Here is an 18451-nt window from a genome sequence, read left to right as displayed (position 1 = left end):
TAATTTGTGGTCATGCAGGACTCTGAGGTTTGTAAACAGCAACACCCGGCCAAGATTAAAGGCAAGGCAATCAACTAACAATACCCAACCCAATAAACTCAAAAATGATGATGTGTTTGTGATATACCCCGTTGGGTTGGTGATGAATGTGACTTAATATGGTATCAGATGAGTGACTTAATGTGGTATCAGATGATAATGTTTTAAGCTCATTACAAGGCTGTCAAGGATGGAACATAAATGCATTTTTGGTGCAGTACAACATATTCATAAAAACATTAAACCCTCAAAGCTATTTAAAGGTATATTTATTATCCTTCTTTCCTAGCCCTTGGTAACATGTTGGTTTGCCTACAAGTTGCATTATCTAATTTTTGGTCATTGTTCTTACTGATTTATACACACACACACACACATTGTTGTTTGGGGGTCATCTAAGTCAAAACTATCATGGGAATAGTCGGTATTTAACTTACTATATCTAGAAAGTGGTGTATGATCTTAGAATGACCTAAATAGAAACGTGACCTACTTCCTCCATTTTTATTTGCTTGCAGCACACCACTTTGGTAGGCACTTATTAGACTAGGTAGGCGGACAAATCAATTGGCAAACCACCAATTATAAGAAAGTGATAAGCTACTACAGTTTAAATTTTATATTTTAATTTGTCCGTTTACCTAGTCTAATTGCTTCCTTAAATCACATGTGAAAATGGTGTGTTGCAATTTTAAAAGACAGAGGAAGTATTATTTAGGGACATAGGAATTCAAAATATCCTTTCACATTTTATGTACTATCACGAATAGTTCTCCTTGAAAGAAAATCTCAACTTGCTGTTTGGTATAGTATAATAATACCTCTTGGAAAAGATACATGTGACTTGGATTGAAGGAGCCCTCTTGAATCAAGTGAATTCAATATTTCTTGTTACGTTAGCTTCTTTTTTATATTACATTTTTGAGAGGCTATTAAGGGTGGAAAAGTATTCCGGTACATTTTGTCACATAAAAGTATTAACAATTAATAACCATTTTGAAGGTCATCTTAAAGCTATGTTGTCATATTCCTTTTTGGTGGTTGACTTCCTATCTTATTTGTTCCACGTAATAATCCATCATTAATCCTTAAATCTCAATTGATCTACTGTTTTTGTATATCAGAACTAAATTTAGCCTAATAATTTTATCTAAGTAGTAGTCGTCTACAACTTTTAATGCATTTAACAAGAATATAGAACATAGAGATGTATGAAGACAGAACATAGGACTCACAAAGGCTGATAGTATACATGCTCATATAATTACTGTCAGCCATTAAGAGAATGATATGCATGAAAACTTGTAAACATTTTTAAATTGACTTTCATAGAAGTCAATAGGACCACATACCTCATATACCCTGTGCAAAGCTAATGCAAATTTACTAAAAACCACTTGCTCCACTTGCTGCATAGTGCCTCCCTGTCATAGTTTTTGTCTTCTGCGAAATTTGTTGAAAATTTCCTTTTGGTTCCTGCCAATATCCAATACTTGACTACTTATATTTGACAAAGTCACTAAGACTTTGTAAGCACCATTTCTTGCATATATACATACTACCATTGTTTATATTCAGAAGTTTCACTAAAAAAAGTTTTTTTCTTACAAACATTGTCTATATTTGGTCTTCATTCATATGAGATATATCAAACCATAATATTGAGGTATAGTCTAGCACATATTATGTTTCTCTTTGTTTAGCGCACCTCCTATTATTGAGGTGTGTGGATTCATATGCTTATTTTGGTACGGTCTCAATTTAAACTGTTCACATGTATTTTTATTCCTGATGCAACTGTAATCACTGTATTTTATCATAATTCATTTTTTTCTTTTGATCAGTTAGGAAAAAGAATGTATTTGGCTTTGGTGTGAAAAAGCAAACAGAGTCAACGAAACAAACATGGACAGTTAGTGGTACCATTCACTTCATCAATTATTTCGTTTGTATATTTTCTTTTGCTTAACCATCTGCCTCTATGTTGACTTCTCTTTACTTTGAATGCGTTGCAAAACCACCTAGCAAGAGGTCTTGTTAAATCGACTCTCTTTGTCAATGTGAATATTTGATGATTATTCATGTGTAAGAAAATAAAGAGTTGCGTAATTGGATAATTTGGTCTGTTTCTACAAATTGATTTCTTAGTCCGAGGCCATGTAATATCACCTTGTCCTTTTCACCCTTCATTTGGAACTTAGGAAACCAAGGGTTTATGAATTAGTTCATGGTTTTATTTTGTTACAGAAATCTTTTGCAAAATGGTTAGTTCTAGATCCCTGTCTCAAAATAATAATGCTCGACTGGAGGAAAAATAAAGTGTAGATCAAGATTAAGACTTAAGAGCATGTTTGGTATAGTGTTTTTGAGCAGTGGTAATGGAATCAGTTAACCATTTCCATTACCAATTTTTTTGGCATAGGTAATACACTCTATTTCTTAGGGGTAACTATTACCCTCCATCTGTTATACTTTTCCCTACCTATGTTGATAAAAAGTTTTCCTCCTCAATCCTTATTTTTGATACAAGGGATTTATTTCCATTTTCATACCAAATGACAAATAATGGTAGTAAATGTTTCTCCTTCTTATTTGTTTCCATTCCATTTCCTATCCAATATTCATACCAAACAAGCACTAAGTACATTGTCTTGCTCCATTCAGATTAGGTGACACAATATTGCTAGTGTAAAGTAACTACTATGAACTAGAAATTTGTGCAGAAATTTATGGGAAGAAGAATATGAATTTTGCATTAAAATCTGGAAATTAGACAGTACAAACTTCTGAGAGGCTTGTTCTCTCCCTAGCCAACAATCGAGAGTTTGGAGCTCTCCAAACTCCAAAGAATTTCCACTCTTTAACAGTAATTAGCATGGTTCTTTCTCTCTTTAACTAGCTCTATTATAGACCTCTCCCTCTAACTATCTTGCCCCACAAGATACTCCTAGTAGAATTATATTGGAATACCTATAAGGCCCTCCCCCCTATTTTGGTTCACTACAATAGGCATAGCTCTATCACAATTACTATTCCTTGTAAACAGTAGATTATATAATAGCTTGGTACAATTTCTTATGTTTTGGCATGATTCTTGTGTATTCAGACGAAGATGTTCACTACAAGTCGCCAAATACGCCCAGATCTGAACAAGAATGGCAGAGGTAGTTTCTTCTGCTATTGGATTATTGTATCCACTGATACATGCAGAGGTGTCTTTAATCTATGGTCTGCGAGGTGAAGTAGCTGCTATACATGATGAGCTGAGCAGCATCAAAATTTTACTTAAGAATGCAGAAGAGAGAGCAGATGAAGATGACTCAGTGAAAGAGTGGGTGAGACAAGTAAGAATGTTGGCTCATGAAATAGAAGATGTCATTGAAGAATATAATCTATTATCAAAAGGAAATGAATTTTTTGGTAAGGTCAAGAAGATCGTGCCACTTAACAAACGAACAATTGCCAAAACCATTGAGTCATTGCGCAAAAAGGCAGTTGATATTGGTCAGAGGAAGACAAACTATAGGTTCGATAGTGTCATCCAGCAAGCCGGACATTTTTGTAACTTTGAAGGCAGTACACATCAATCAACAATACTATCCGTGGGTATGATTGAGGAATCTGAATTGGTGGGTGCTGAGACTGCCAAAGAAGATTTAATTGGTTTGCTAGGTTTGCAGGAGTTTGAGGATTCAAGAATCTCTACAATAGCAGTGACTGGTATGAGAGGCCTTGGAAAGACAACAGTTGTTGGTAGTGTTTATAATGATGAACTGGTGAGAGACTACTTTCCCATTCGTGCATGGGTCCCTGTATCCCGACCATATAACCATGTTGGCATACTAAGGAGCATGTTAAAGCAGTTCTATGAATCCCCTAGTGAGATTGAGCAATTTGGGGAAAGCAGTTATGACAGTGATGCAAGCAACTCAACAATTTACCCTATTCTTGAAGGAATTAACTCCATGGAAGAAAGATCCTTGCTGTGTCGATTAAAAAAGTTTTTGTCAGAGAAGAGGTACTTAATACTTGAGACTCTCTAGTTACATGTTTTTGTTACTTTTACTAAGTACTTATCTTTACCTTTGAAAAAATTTGCCACAATATTTTACTTTCGGAATCAAATCTTGCTAGCTTTCAACATTATTATAGCATATATACAATGCTCAGTCCCTTTTTGTTTGCTCCATGGTCCATGAATGCATGTCATAGAGTGTAGCGGGGTTTTAAAAAAGAAATAGAATTAATAATATATGGTATAGAATTACAAATTATGGAAGTGATGTAAATAAAAAATAAAAAGATACCCAAAAGTAGCAAGGGATGCAAATAGATTATAAAAAAAACAATAGTGTATTTTTTTTCTATTTTTGTGCGTGTACCCACTTATTGTAGACTCTTGTTTCTAGAAAAACTGATTGGGTGTAATGATAAGGAATAGTACTATAGTGGTGGTAAAATGATAGATGGTATAATTAAATGGTAAATAAAATAGGAAAGATATAGTGAAAAGGTGTAAATATTATGGGGAAAAGGGGTGAGAAATTAAGAATGTGAGATGGTAAAATGTGTTCGTAAAAATAGAACAAAGTAGAATCGTGTAGGAAAAATTACCTTAAAGTTTACCGAGCACATTAAAAAAAAAAAAAAAGAAAAGAAAAGAAGGTTAGTTATTAAAGTAAAACATACTATATCAATCTATCCTTGCTTTAGAAGGTTACCTAATCTTAGACATGAAAAGTAAAACCACTAATATAGGGCTTGTTTGTTATTGGTTTTTATTTTCAGTTTCCCTTTTTTTGGAAAAATAAAAAATAATTACAAAAATATGGAAATTAGTTCCACAACTTGGTTGTCACTTTTCAAATTCAACATGATTAGTATAAGTGTTGAAACCCATTATAGCCCACTTGTAAGTGTCCCACATGGGAGAAAGACAAGAGAGGTTCACTAGTAGAATAAAGCAATTGGCCACCGGTTCAAAACCCCCCTATGCCACCGGTTTTGAACCGGTGAGCATTTGGGGGGTGGCAATAGTCTAATGCAAAGCCACCCGTTCAAAACCGGTGGCAAAAACAAGTATTGTCACCGGTTAACCGGTGGCAATTATGCTTCCTGCTTTTTTTTTTTTTGATATTACATATAAATGCCACCGGTTAACCGGTGGCAATAACATACTTTTTTTTTTTTCGGCTATTTGCTACAATAATAATAATAATTAAAAAAAAAACTCTGTAAAATATAAGGCAAATAACATCACAATCAATATAAGAGCGCAATGAAATATACTCACATTTATATTCAAATAATAGATTGTTATTGTACAATAAAAAAAAATTACAATGAAGTATTAAGTACAAAAAAAAACAATGAATTATACATTACAAAAAAAAAAAATTACAACATTAAAAAATAACAATATTCCAAAATGAAAGTCTTGAATCCAGCATCAATTAACACCTGCATCAATTAAAACCCAGAAATTAATAAAACTCAAAAAAAAAAATGTGAAAAAAACCCAGAAACTCATGCATGTATACGGTCACCCGCAAAGGATGAAACAGAAAGAGAAAAGGCTTCAAAAAAAAAAAAACAGAAAGAGAAAAGGATGAAAACCCAAAATTTTCACCCAGTGAAACCTAGTAAATTCGAAAATCAAATAACCCAAAAATTACGAAAATTAAATAAACCCAATAATTTCGATTATCAATTAAAAACAGAAAATTTTCGAAATAAAAAACCCAAAATTAAAACAGAAAAATTTTGAAATAAAAAACCCAAAACCCAAAAAACAGAAAAATCAATTTCGAATTCCACCAAAAATAACAAAAACCCACCCACCATAACCACAACCACCACCAAAAACCACCACAACCCATGAACTCCACCAAAAATAACAAAAAACAAAATAAAAGTAAGAAAAAAGAGAAATTACCTCGAATTTCAGCAAAAACCCCCGAAATTATCTTGAATTTGTGTTATAAAGGTCTAATTCGACCATGAAAACTCTACTCTAGATCTAGAGTTTTCATGGTCGAATTAGACCAGAAAACCCATATTTTCATCACGAGGAGAGAGTAAGTGCGACAATAAGCTTGATGGTTAATGGCGGTGGTTGTTGTTGCGGCGGTGGACGAGCCAAACGAAGGAGAGAGGAAGATACCGCGAGAGAGGGAGAAGATTAGGGTTAAGGAGAGAGAAAGAGAAGAGAGATCAGGAGAGAGGAGGAGGTCGACGAGAGAGATTCAGGGTAGAGAGAGAGAGAACAGAGAGGGGGAGTAAGAACGAAGGAGATAGAGAGAAGGAGGAGAGCAGGAGGAGAGGTGATAGAGGAGAGAGAAGATTAGGGTTAGGTATATAAAGGAAGGGGAAAGAGAATAGTGGGCTTTTTTTTTTTTATTATTTGATTATTGCCACCGGTTCAAAACCGGTGGCCTTTTATCATTTATGCCACCGGTTCGGTTTGAGTGGCAATGTACATATGCCTAATCCCGCCCATTTTTTAAGCCACCGGTTTTCAAAAACCGGTGGCCATTGAGCGGTGCCTTTTTCAATTTTTCTACTAGTGGTTCCACTTTATAAAGTAGAGAAGATACTCCTACTAGTGCCAATTGGTTTTATATGGAAGACCCTAAGCCTTGTTTGTGGAACAAACTCAGTGTCAGGCCCATTTCATATTGTCTCAAAAATTTAACATGGTATCAGAGCCTGGATTGTGGGTCTCCAACTAATGAAAACTGACAATGATACCAAACAAACTCTTAGTTACCAACTCATTTATGTAAAATCATGAACTGACCTACCATTTTTCTTGAGATTAGGCAAGCCCGACAAGAATGGCAACATGTGCATTATTGTTTAAACCTTGAAAGACTATCTAAAATTACAAGTACAATTTCTCTTTGAAATTTTTTCTCTTAGGTACTTGGTTGTTTTTGATGACGTCCAAGATGAAGAGTTGGCCACTTATGTCAAAATGGCATTACCATTCTATGATAATAAAGCTAGCAAAATACTAATCACCACACGCTATGAAAATGTGGCCCGTACATGGGCTGAAGGGTCTAACCAGGGTCTATACAAACTCAAGCCCTTGCCATCAGTGGAAGCATGGAAGCTGTTTTGCAAGAGGGCATTCAGAAACAATCAAGGAAATAGTTATCCATTTTTGGATGGCCGAGCACAGGAGATCGTCAAAAGATGTCAAGGAATGCCACTCATTATTTCGGAAATGGGGCGCTTTCTATCTACCAAGTTAGATAACTTGGAAGTATGGAAGAAGAAGAGTGAAAGCCCTGGGTTTTGCCTACGACAAGATCATCCAGGAATTTACAAACACTTAATCCGCAGCAGCTATCATGATTTGCCTCATTACCTGAAGCCTTGCCTTTTGTACTTTGGTCTATTTCCAGAAGGTTGTCTCATTGGGCAGGCGAGAATCATTCGATTATGGATAGCAGAAGGTTTTATCATTGTTGAAGGAGGAAATGGAGTATCTGCCAACCTAACACCAGAAGAACTTGCAGAAAAGTACATAAAACAACTTGTTGACATGAATTTGGTTAAAGAATGCACTGATGCTACTGGAAGATCTAAAAACTTACAAGTCCCCATAATATTGCATGAGATTATCCTTTCCAAGATAACAGAGTTGGGATTTTGTCAAACTCTTTCAGAGAAGAATAATTCCACCAGTACTGAAGAATTTGTAAAGCCTCGCCGCTTATCCATTCACATGGACCATAGCTTTCATGATGCAGATCATCAAGTCATACAGAATATTACCAAAACCAAGTCCAGCATTCGGTCTCTCCTTTATGCAAAAATGTATGTACAGCCTGCGGTGTCAACAAATTTATTTTCGAAAAACTTTCTTCTATTGAAAGTTCTCGACTTTAGTAATGCTCTCATATATAATCTTCCTAACGAAGTGGGGGAGCTACTTAACTTGCATTATTTATGCTTGAGAAATACGCAAGTGAGTAGACTTCCAAGCTCCTTAGGTAAGCTTGAATATCTCCAAACATTGGATTTGAAACATACATTAATTTCTGAGCTTCCTTCTGATCTTAACAAACTCCGCAAGCTACGCCATCTACTTACATATTCCTATAAGTATGATCCTGCTTATAGCCTCCACACCCAGAAATTGACAGGAGTGAAATTACCAGAAAAAGCTTTGGAGAAATGTGGGGAATTGCAGAAGCTAGCATTTGTTGATGTGGGGCATAGAAGTATGGTGGTCAAGGAGCTACGAAATCTGAGGCAATTGAGAAGACTAGGAATCACGGAGCTCAAGTTTGAAGACGGGAAAGATCTTTGTGCAGCAATTGAAGAGATGCAATGCCTTCAGACATTCAGTGTATACTCGAAAAACTTGAGTGAATTCATTGATCTAGATCATTTTCAATCGCCTCAGTTGGCACTAAAATGCCTCTACCTGAATGGACCTTTGAAGTCTTGTTGCACTGGCTGGATCTTAGAGCTTCATAGTCTAGTGAAAATCCGCCTGAGGTGGTCACGTTTAGAGGTTGACCCTCTTCCTCTTTTAGAAACATTGCCAAATCTAGTGGAACTTCAAATGTTAGAAGCATATAATGGTGACAACTTAATATTTGTAAATGGAGGGTTCAAGAAGCTTAAGATATTGCATCTTCTTGATCTGCGTAATCTTAAGTCCTTGTCTATCTGCAAAGGTGCGCTGCCACTTCTTCAGCTAATGGCTATCGGTGAAAGCCCAAAACTTCAGGTGCCACTGGGAATCAAGCATCTCTCGAAGCTGGAAACACTCAATTTATTTAATATGCCACTTGATTTTGCTGATAGCCTTCATCGCAACAGGAAGTATCATTTCATAGTCAAGCATGTGCCTAATGTCTTACTTCAAAAGAGAGACGACCAAGGAAACTGGCAAACTTTCTCCCTCCAATGATCAAGTCATGCAGAAGCAGAATGCAGGTACTAAAATCAAATTCTATTTAATTCTATATCTAGCAACGAAGTTGCATTGAAACTTTATTAGCTCAACTCGTCTGACTGTTTAATTTTTGAACACCGCGTAAATGATGTAATTAACGTCTACAGATGAAATCTGGTTCACTCATTAATTGCATCTTTTTATTTAGACATATATCCTGCAAGAACTACTGTATTTTCGCATTTTGTGTGTTGGATATATACATCCTCTGCTTTCTTTCCTTTTTTTTTTCTCCATTCTTGATTTTTTAAGAACCAGCTCCCCCAGTACGTGTGTGTGAGTGTGCAGCCTTTCTTTCTTACGGTGTGTGAGGGTGATATCAGTGTTTGTGTGTGTAAACCTGCTGCTTCATGCATACTTTCGGGTGTAAATGGCTAAATGCCACAGGAGCTTCTATAAAATTGGAAATTAATGCTTATACTCCTCTATTCATATGCAGGCAGTCAAAGCTGAGTCGCTGATAAAGGATGCTTTCCCTTGGCATAAGAACAGCGAGCTAGCAGCAACATCAATAACATTGCCCATTGTTAATTGGTATCAGTTATATAGTTCTGTTTAAACTTGATCCATCAGTAGTGTACCTCTGAATTGTAAATCTCATTTGTTTTGAATATTATTCTTCCTTGGATTTCTTGTACCAGCATTTGAATCTTCTGAAACTTTGCCAACAGCAGAATTTACCTCATGTTATTGTTGTGTTAGAAAAAAAAAAAAAAAAAACTTTTTCTTCAAAATGTTATTACCATACAGTTACTCGAGCACCGGAAAAATAGTTTATTGCTACTTGGATCACTGCTTTCTGGAATTAGCCGGGGCTGGCTCTCTAGTATTAAACATTGCCTTTGTATTTCTGAAATGCAGATCAGCCAACGATCCGGTGTAGATCTCTGGATGAGTGGATGCTTTCCATAAGAATCACTGTACTTGCTAACTTAAAGAAGAAAACTTTGCAGAAGGTACAACCATTATTTAAAGTACTGAATAAATTAAGATGCAAAATTACAGTTATTGATTCATCTCATGGAATGGAATCCTAATTGTCTAATTCAAATAGTGAATTAGGTGAAATCAGAGTTTCGACATAGCTGATGGAATTGACAAAATCATCACCTCTTTTGTGTGGTACAGTATATTTATTGTTTCGGATGAAAACAATCGAATCTCGGAAGATCCTTTTATCTTGAGGGAACTTGGTCTCGGTCCGAACGACGCAGGAGCCGAGGGTTTCCTGCACAACAAATACACGTAAACTAGCCTCGGGGGGGACGCCGAGGAAGGCCCCTCCGATGCTTAAGTCAGTATATTAGAGAGAGAAAGCTGTGCAAGAGTTTAGTTGCTTGAGGCTTTATTGTCTTACCAAGAATTGACCAAATTGTTGGCTTTTATACCTTGGCTAATGAAGGAGGCGGATTGGGCCCGGAAGTCAGTTGGGCTGGGCCAAGCTGATTGGGCCGTTGACTGACCTTGACATGGCTTTGAGGATGTTGATTTTTGACTTTAGCACATTTGGAGAGTTGAACCTTAACCTTGGGCTTTTAATTGGATCATTCAGTGACCAGGCCCAATTGGACTAAATTGGACCCAAACAACTTGCCCCCCAGACCCGATTTGGAAGGATGACGGGTCGGGTTTGATTTAATCAGAAAAGGAGGGAAGTGAATGATTTGTTAATCCAAAAATGTGAATTTAAACCATAATTAACCCATGATTAATGAGATAACAACAGTTAATGTGGATAATTGCGGAAGTTGGACGGGTAGTGGGCGATTTAACTGCAAGGTCGCGTGTTTAACGGTTACTTAGTGGGGTGCTTGAGAGAAATTGAAACGCAGACTCCTTGAATTCCCATTTCTGGAGATATAAATAGAGGCGCGTCTTCTCTCCCCACTCATTCATCAACACAAACCCAGAATTCTCAAGAACGCTCAAGAGCCCGCATCAAAACTTCGCAAATTCCCCGAGCATTAAGCTTAGAAGCTGAGACTTGTCACTACCAATTCGTAAATCGGCGGCTTTTGCTTCAGATCAAGGTAAATTCCTTTGATTTTATTTCATCTTTCTTCGACTTTGCACTCTTTCCCCTTTTTCGACTTTTTCCTTCGAAATTCGTCAATGGTGAGGGGAGTTAGAGGTGGAGCCCGTGCTCCAAGAAGAGCAAGGCTAATCCCCGATCCCAGGGACAGGATTGGGACCTGGAATGGACGAAGGACAGAGTCTGACCCTGCTGAAGGGGTTAGGGCGACTCCCATTTCTTCGGCTCCTCCTCAGAGAACGGATGAGCCGAGTGCTTCTGGACGGGACGATGAAATTCCCGCTGTCCTTTGGGATATCCTCCCTGGGTTTTCAGAGTGGGAGAATGCCGAAGTCGCTTCGGCCATGATAAAGAACCGCCCCTACTCATGGTGGGTAGAGAACGCCGATCAATATCGATTTGCCGAGCAAATTGAGTTGCACTACGGCATTTTTGAAGCTGATGGATATTGGTGCCGAATGCCCTCAGCATCCGATAGAATCCATCGTCCACCCCCGGGGTATGTGGGGGTGTACACGAGACAGCTTCAGTATGGGCTGAGGTTCCCTTTGGACGCATTCGTCCGAGACTTGCTGATCCATTACAACATTTCCCTGTGCCAGCTGACCCCCACCAGCATCCGAAGGGTAATGACGTACTTATGGGTCTGCAAATTCTTCAGGTACGTGCCGAACCTGCATTGCTTCAAAAGGCTCCATCGGCTAGTGCCAAACATTCAAAGTGGGCACGGATGCCATGGCTCTGGGTGGTATCGGATTGAGTCTCGGCCCCCGTTCCTAACCATGTGGCCGAACGACTCTTCAGACAAGGACTGGAGAGGTCAATGGATTTGGGTTAGGGCACCCACGGAGCCGAGCCACCCTTACGTTTTCAGCGCTCCCCGGTATCTTGCCGAGCCGGATCCTGATATGGGAAGTTTAGGTCCTCCCGAAGATAGCGGGCCAGACCCGAACCTTAATCAGCAGAACATCTTCGGCAAGCTGCCGAACCGGGGAGGCAGCGGCCGAATGCAGCATATCCCGGAGACTTGGCTCCCCGATACGCACTATGTTTTCCAAGAGAATATGCTGGCAGCTGTCGGCCTCAGCCGAAAGTTTAGGGATGGTAATCTTCTTCGGCTGGGGCCGAGGCCTTTTAATTATCTCTTTTCTTCTTTCATTTTGCTTTCTTGTGATGTGCCGAACTAACTGAATTGACTTCTCCCCTTTTCTTTTTCAGAACGGGACGAGACCAACGTCGGCATTGATTACGCTCGCCTTGGCGTCAACCGAGAACGAGTCGTAACTGATCGGGCTCCCCCTATCACTGAACCAAGGCGCCGAGAGGTTCACCTAGACTCTTCCCACTTCCAAATTGAGGCTGTTGCTCTGTATCAGAGGCAGAAGCCTTGGTGGAAGAAGAGGGATCCCTTGTTTCAGCTGCTGGAAGAAGAAGCTGAAGCTGCCCGTACAGCCGAAGAGGTTGCACGGGTTATTGAAGCTTGTGAAGGTGGAGAAGGGTCCTCCAGAGTTGCTGAAGAAGCTGCGGCTAGGGCAGCTGAAGAAGACGAGGCTTTGCTGAAGACCTCGGTGAGCCTTTAGACTTAACTTTGTCTTTCTTCTTTTTTTTTTTTACTCACTCTTCTTCCCCCCTGTCTGTTACAGTCTGAAGAGAGTAACAGACACAGAGAAGGCAAAGCTCCTGTTCGTCCCGAAGATCAAATACAAGAGTCTTCAGACTCAGATATGGACGAGCAGCCGCTTCAGAAGAGGCGCCGAAGAATGGCCATCATCGGCCCGCATGACTTTCAGCGGAGGCCGATGACCATCGGCGTTGAAATAAGGGAACCCGAGGAAGGCAATGGATCGCCGAGGGTTCCCCGGCCACCGCCTCAATCACCCCCAAGGGCCTCTCCGCCACCCCCCGAGATGGAGGTGGATCAGAGAACTCCCAAACCTAAGGGAGAGGTTCTGGAAGAAGCTCGAGAGAGTGCCGCCGAGGACAAGGATGGAGACGCCGTGATGCCCAGTGCTGAGGGTTTCACGGCGGACATTGCCAGAGAGGTTGGGGCCTTCGTCCTCACACCTGAAGAAGAAGAGGTCACAATAATTGACTCTTCTGAGAAGGAGGAGGACGTTGAGCCACCCAAAGCTAAAGAGGCTCCATCGTCATCCTTCCCTTCCTTCCAGACGCTGCAGTCTGGAGAAATGGGTTTCTCGGCCCCCCGAATTCCAGTCCCAGACCACATCTGGGACCTCATATGGGGTCAGAACCGAGAAGGTGCTGCAGCCTACTTCGGCGATTTTGCTGGCCTGTCCGAAGTAGATAGGGCAAGGATTTGGTCGCTGAAGGCCACTGCTGGGATGGGCGAATCCAGCAGATCAGTTCCTGACCCTGCCAGGTCCAACCAACTGCTGATGATGCAGGTAATTCTCCTTGCCTTGATTTCTTTCTGAACTCAACCTTTCAGCTATTATTTTTTACTTTTTTAACTTGTGCCCCTGTTTTCAGTTCGTGCACAATCAGACTCTCACTGTAGAGCTGATTGATACCCTACAAGATAGGGTAGACGCTGCTGTGCACGAAAGGAAGGTGGCTGAAGAGGAAGTTAAGCTTGCTAAGCTGAAGCAAGCAGCAGCTGAAGAGAAGCAGCAGGAGGTTGAGGAGTACGGTAAAAAAGCTGCCGAAGCTCTGAAAACCTTCTGTGATGCTATGGAGATGGAGGTTTTTCCCCCACTGATGGAAGGGGAAAAATTCCTCCAGGAGCATATGGGAGTGGACGTCTCCAAATTCAAGGCTGCTATTGAGAGCCGAATTCAAGAAGGAACTGCTGCACAAGCTGAAGTGCAGCAGCGTCTAGAGGCTCTTGAAGCCAGCCGAATGGCTGCTGAAGAGTTGCTCTTGGCCAAAGACGTCCAACTCTCAGAGGCTGCTGCTGCTGCTGAAGCTCAAAGAGCTAAATTCCAAGAGGCTGAGGATCAACTGCTGATCCAGAAAGTTGAAGTGGCCCAAGCTCAGACAAAGGCTTTCCAAATTCAGCAAGAGCTGAATGAGCTGAAGGGGTCCTCCTCCAAAGTCGCTGAACAGCTGAAGAAATCCAAGGAAGACTTGGAGGAGACCCAGAAGAAGCTGGCTGATGCTGAGGCTTTACTCAAAGTCCGTGTTTACACCCAAGAGGAATATGAGATGGGTTTCAGAAACGGATTCCGAGTATGCCGAAGACTCTGCCTTCATGCTGAGCCGAAGCTTGACTGGTCTAAATGTGCTGAATGGGTCCAAGATCCCGAAGACCCTCACATGAAGTATGCAACTCCAGCTGAAGCTGAAATTCTTAAGGCTGAGGAAGCCGAAGAGGAAGCTGAAAGACTGGAGTTGGAAGCTGAGCAGAGGGAAAGGGAGGCTCGGCAAAGTGCAAAGCCCGCCTCTTCTGCTGCTGGGGCTGAGGCCACCAGGGGACTCAACGCTGATCAGTCTGATCCTCCGGCTGAAGCATAGGAACTCGGGCAGTCGTCTTCAGAATCTTGCGGTTCATCATGTGCTTAACTTTAGACTTGCCGCTTTCTGAGTTTTTGCCTTTTGTTTTTTTTTTGCTTCAGCTTGCCTTATCGTACAACAGCTTATTATATTTTTATTTTGCCTGTACGTATTTCGGCAGCTGTTACTTTCCGCTTGTGGGCGGCTGCCGACTATTTTTGTAATTCAACATTTTTATTTCAAAGAAGTTCACTTTCTCAGCTTTCTCGTGTATTATTTTTTTTCTTCGCTTTACCAGTCTTCGCACTTTACTGCTTTCTTTGAATGATCTTTCAAATATTTGCTAAGTGCAGAACTTCGGCTAGCGAGAATCATTTCTGCTGAGACTTCTTTTTGCCGTTTGTACTCGGATGTTTTCAACTTGTGAAAAAACTGACATAAGTATCAAACTTCGGCTGAGCTGAAGGGTATTAGATCAGTTGTGCCATTTCTCTATTTCCCTCTGCCCCCCCAGAAATCTGAAGATGAGGTCTTCTGAATTCTGGAATGGCTGATAATTTTTCTCGGCTAAGCCGAGGATCTTTGAACACTTTGCTTTATTTTCTACATCTGTTTTTAAAGTACTGATTTCCCACCTGAGAGTTTTCACTCTAGAGATGGTACTCTTGTGACACTTTCTTCAATTCATCCAAGGGAACAACTATCCGAAACACCATGCCGGGGCAGCAGTTTATCTGAAGTACGAGGCATCATCATGCAATACTTCAGAGTTGCAACTACCACCCGGAACTGATTCATCCGAAGTACAAGGCATCACTATGCAATACTTCGGGGCTTTATCAGTTCCTATTTTTTAGGCTATGTTTCGGATAAGTCTATGGCCTTTTTGCCCAAAGGAACAGCTTCTCCGAAGTACAAGGCATCACTATGCAATACTTCGGGCTTGTATCCTTTTTTGGCAGGTTTTACGGCTTGCCGAGGTACAAGGCATCATTATGCAATACCCCGGACAGCGCCGAATGAAACCTTGAATTTTTGAAAAACCGTAGAAAGCATAAAGACTTAAAGAATACACGCAATCTGAATGAATACTGGCTCGATGGCCTTTTTATAAACAAAATCAGTGTACTTACATAGATTGTACTATCCGAAGGATTTACACATAGTATTTTTTGAGCACATCGGCATTCCAATGGTTTTTCAGCTCGGTGCCATCCATTTGTTTGAGTCTGAAGGTACCGGGCTGAAGCTCTTGATAAATTTCATAAGGTCCCTCCCAAGATGCTGAGAGTTTGCCATGAATGCGACTTTTTTGAACAGCTGCAGCATTCCTCAAAACTAAATCCCCAACTCTGAGAGGTCGTTGATAGACTCTTCGGTTGTAGGACTTGCTCATTCTGAGCTTGTGTGCAGCCATCCTTTCTCGGGCTAGATCTCTAATCTCGTCAAGGAAGTCGAGGGACTCTTTCATGAGCTGCTCATTTTCCTCGGCTGAGAAGAGATTCACTCGTAGGCTTTCTGAGCCCACTTCCACTGGAAGCACTGCTTCGGATCCATACACCAGCTGAAAAGGTGAATGCCCCGTTGCCTCCTTCTCGGTTGTCCGGAGTGACCAGAGGGTTCCCGGAAGTTCCTCTACCCACTTGGACTTTTGATCCTCTACTCTTTTTCTGAGAGCGTTAAGGATCTGTTTATTTGCGGCTTCGGCTTGGCCATTACTCTGAGGGTGGCAAACCGCGGAGTAAGCCAATTTTATCCCGAATTGATCAGTGTATCGGCGCAAGGGCAGGTTGTCAAACTGTCTGCCGTGGTCGAACACAAAAACTTTTGGGATGCCGAACCGAGTTATTATGTTCTGCCAGATGAACTGTCTGACAGTTTGCTCAGATATGCTTGAAGCAGCTTCCGCTTCAATCCATTTGCTGAAATAGTCGATTCCGACTATCAGCCACTTTCTTTTGTATGGGGCCTCGGGAAAGGGTCCCAGAATATCCAACCCCCATTGTGCAAATGGAAGAGGATTAAGAATTGGCTGGAGATCTAGGCATGGCCGATGGATTACCGGTGCAAATTTTTGGCATTTCTCGCATTTTCTGACCATGTTCTTTGCATCCGAGATCATTGTAGGCCAAAAATACCCTGCCCTGAGAGCTTTGTGGGCTAAGGTTCTCCCTCCTATGTGGTTTCCGCAGATGCCGAGGTGAATCTCTCGGAGAATATAGTCGGCATCCGTTGGACCCACGCATTTCAATAATGGAGCGGAGAAGGATTTTCTGAGGAGTTGGCCGCCGAAGACGAGGAATCGTGAACTGATCCGCTTTATCTTGGAGGCCGAATTCCTATCCTCGGGGAGCTCGTCCCTGAGTTTATAAGCCAGGATGTCATCCATCCAGCTCGGCTCGAGCGCAGCGCAGCAGATTGATATTGCTTCGGCTACACTCTTTTCTCGGCGCACCTCCACATAGACAGAACGGCTTAACTCAGTCAGAGTTGAGCTTGCAAGTTTGGAGAGTGCGTCCGCTTGAGCATTTTGACCCCTTGGGATCAGCTCTACTTCGAAAGATCTCAGCTTCGCAATTGTCGATTTGATCCTTGTGAGGTAAGCTGCCATTGAAGGCTCTTTAGCCTCATACTCCCCCCGGATCTGATTGGCGACCAGCTGAGAATCTGTCTTGAGGTAGACATGCTCGGCTTCCAACGATATGCACAGGTCTAAGCCAGCAATGGCTGCTTCATATTCGGCCTCGTTGTTAGAGGCTTTGAATGAAAATTTTAGTGCATACTCGAAGGTTTTGCCTTCGGGAGAGGTAATGACGACCCCTGCCCCCGAACCGTTCACGGTGGAGGACCCATCCGTGAAGACGGTCCAGATTTTCCTCCTTGCATCCAGAGTCTCCTGATAGGAGCACTCGGCCAAGAAGTCTGCCAAGGCTTGCGCCTTGATGGCTGTTCTCGGCTGATAACCGATACTGAACTCGGTGAGCTCGAAAGCCCACTTTGCTAGTCTACCGGATTTTTCAACCTTGCCGAGGACTTTCTCTAACGGCTGATCAGTTAGAACCGCTATTTGATGAGAATCAAAATAGGGTCGCAACTTCCGAGCAGCCACCACCACTGCATAAGCCACTTTTTCTAACAATGGGTAGCGCGTCTCGGCATCCGTCAGGGTGTGGCTGACGAAATAGATCGGCTGTTGAACTTTTTCTTCTTCCCTTAGCAGCACCGCGCTTACCGTGGCTGGACTGACCGCCACGTATAAGTATAGGATGTCTCCTACGACTGGCCTTGCCAGTGTTGGGAGTTGAGCCAGGTGTTCACGGAGCTGCTGAAAGGCTGACTTTTGTTCGTCTCCCCATTCAATGCCTTTTGAATTTTGGAGCTTCAGCGCCTTGAAGAAAGGGAGCCCTTTGTCTGAGGCTCGTGAGATGAACCTGGACAAGGCAGCCATTCTCCCGGCTAGACGCTGAATATCCCTTTTTGTCTTCGGCTCGGGGAGGTCTAAAGCAGCTTGTACTTTGGCGGGGTTTGCATCAATCCCCCTCTTGCTGACCATGAAGCCGAGGAACTTGCCTGACTTCACGCCGAAGACACATTTCTTCGGATTCAGCTTCATTTTGTATTTTCTGAGGGTGGCGAAGGTTTCGGCTAGGTCCGTGACATGATCTTTTTCTTTTATGCTTTTGACGATTGAGTCGTCAACATAAACCTCCATGTTTCGGCCTTTTTGCTCGGCGAAAACCTGATCAACCAACCTCTGATATGTTGCCCCCGCATTTTTCAATCCGAAGGGCATCATTCTGTAATTGTACAACCCGGAACTTGTTATGAACGCTGTTTTAGCTCGGTCCTCGGGGTGCATGAAGATCTGATGGTATCCCGAGAATGCGTCCATGAAACTGAGCAGAGCATGCCCGCTTGTCGAGTCGACCAGTTGGTCGATCCTCGGCAGC

General features: G+C 41.7%; 1 protein-coding gene and 1 long non-coding RNA gene across 4 annotated transcripts; one reads left to right on the top strand and one right to left on the bottom strand.

Annotated features, from left to right (window-relative positions):
* Nucleotides 1-22: 22 nt before the first annotated feature.
* Nucleotides 23-10126, top strand: LOC110707055 (disease resistance protein RPM1-like). Of its 3 annotated transcripts, XR_002508422.1 has the most exons (6): nt 23-302; nt 1884-1958; nt 3146-4057; nt 6961-8997; nt 9456-9550; nt 9878-10126. XR_002508422.1 is itself a non-coding variant. In XM_021885086.1 (5 exons), exons 3-4 carry the CDS (start codon nt 3195-3197, stop codon nt 8969-8971), a joined length of 2874 nt encoding a protein of 957 aa, XP_021740778.1. In that variant the 5' UTR covers nt 23-302; nt 1884-1958; nt 3146-3194; the 3' UTR covers nt 8972-8997; nt 9456-9701. The 3 variants fall into 3 exon arrangements, 2 of the variants coding, with proteins under 2 accessions (XP_021740778.1, XP_021740779.1); XM_021885086.1 differs by lacking the exon at nt 9878-10126 and having other exon boundaries at nt 9456-9701; XM_021885087.1 differs by lacking the exons at nt 23-302; nt 9878-10126 and adding an exon at nt 1061-1705 and having other exon boundaries at nt 9456-9701.
* LOC110707056 lies at nt 5291-6941 on the bottom strand. Its single transcript, XR_002508423.1, has 2 exons — nt 5975-6941; nt 5291-5499 (listed from the first exon to the last, which is right to left on the bottom strand). It is a non-coding gene; the product is annotated as an uncharacterized LOC110707056 (long non-coding RNA).
* Nucleotides 10127-18451: the final 8325 nt, after the last annotated feature.

This window comes from Chenopodium quinoa, unplaced genomic scaffold, assembly GCF_001683475.1.
Source record: "Chenopodium quinoa cultivar QQ74 unplaced genomic scaffold, ASM168347v1, whole genome shotgun sequence".
In the NCBI taxonomy this organism is placed as follows: Eukaryota; Viridiplantae; Streptophyta; class Magnoliopsida; order Caryophyllales; family Amaranthaceae; genus Chenopodium; species Chenopodium quinoa.
The sequence above is the reverse complement of the archived record's forward strand: the minus strand, read 5'-3'. Positions and strand labels throughout refer to the sequence as shown.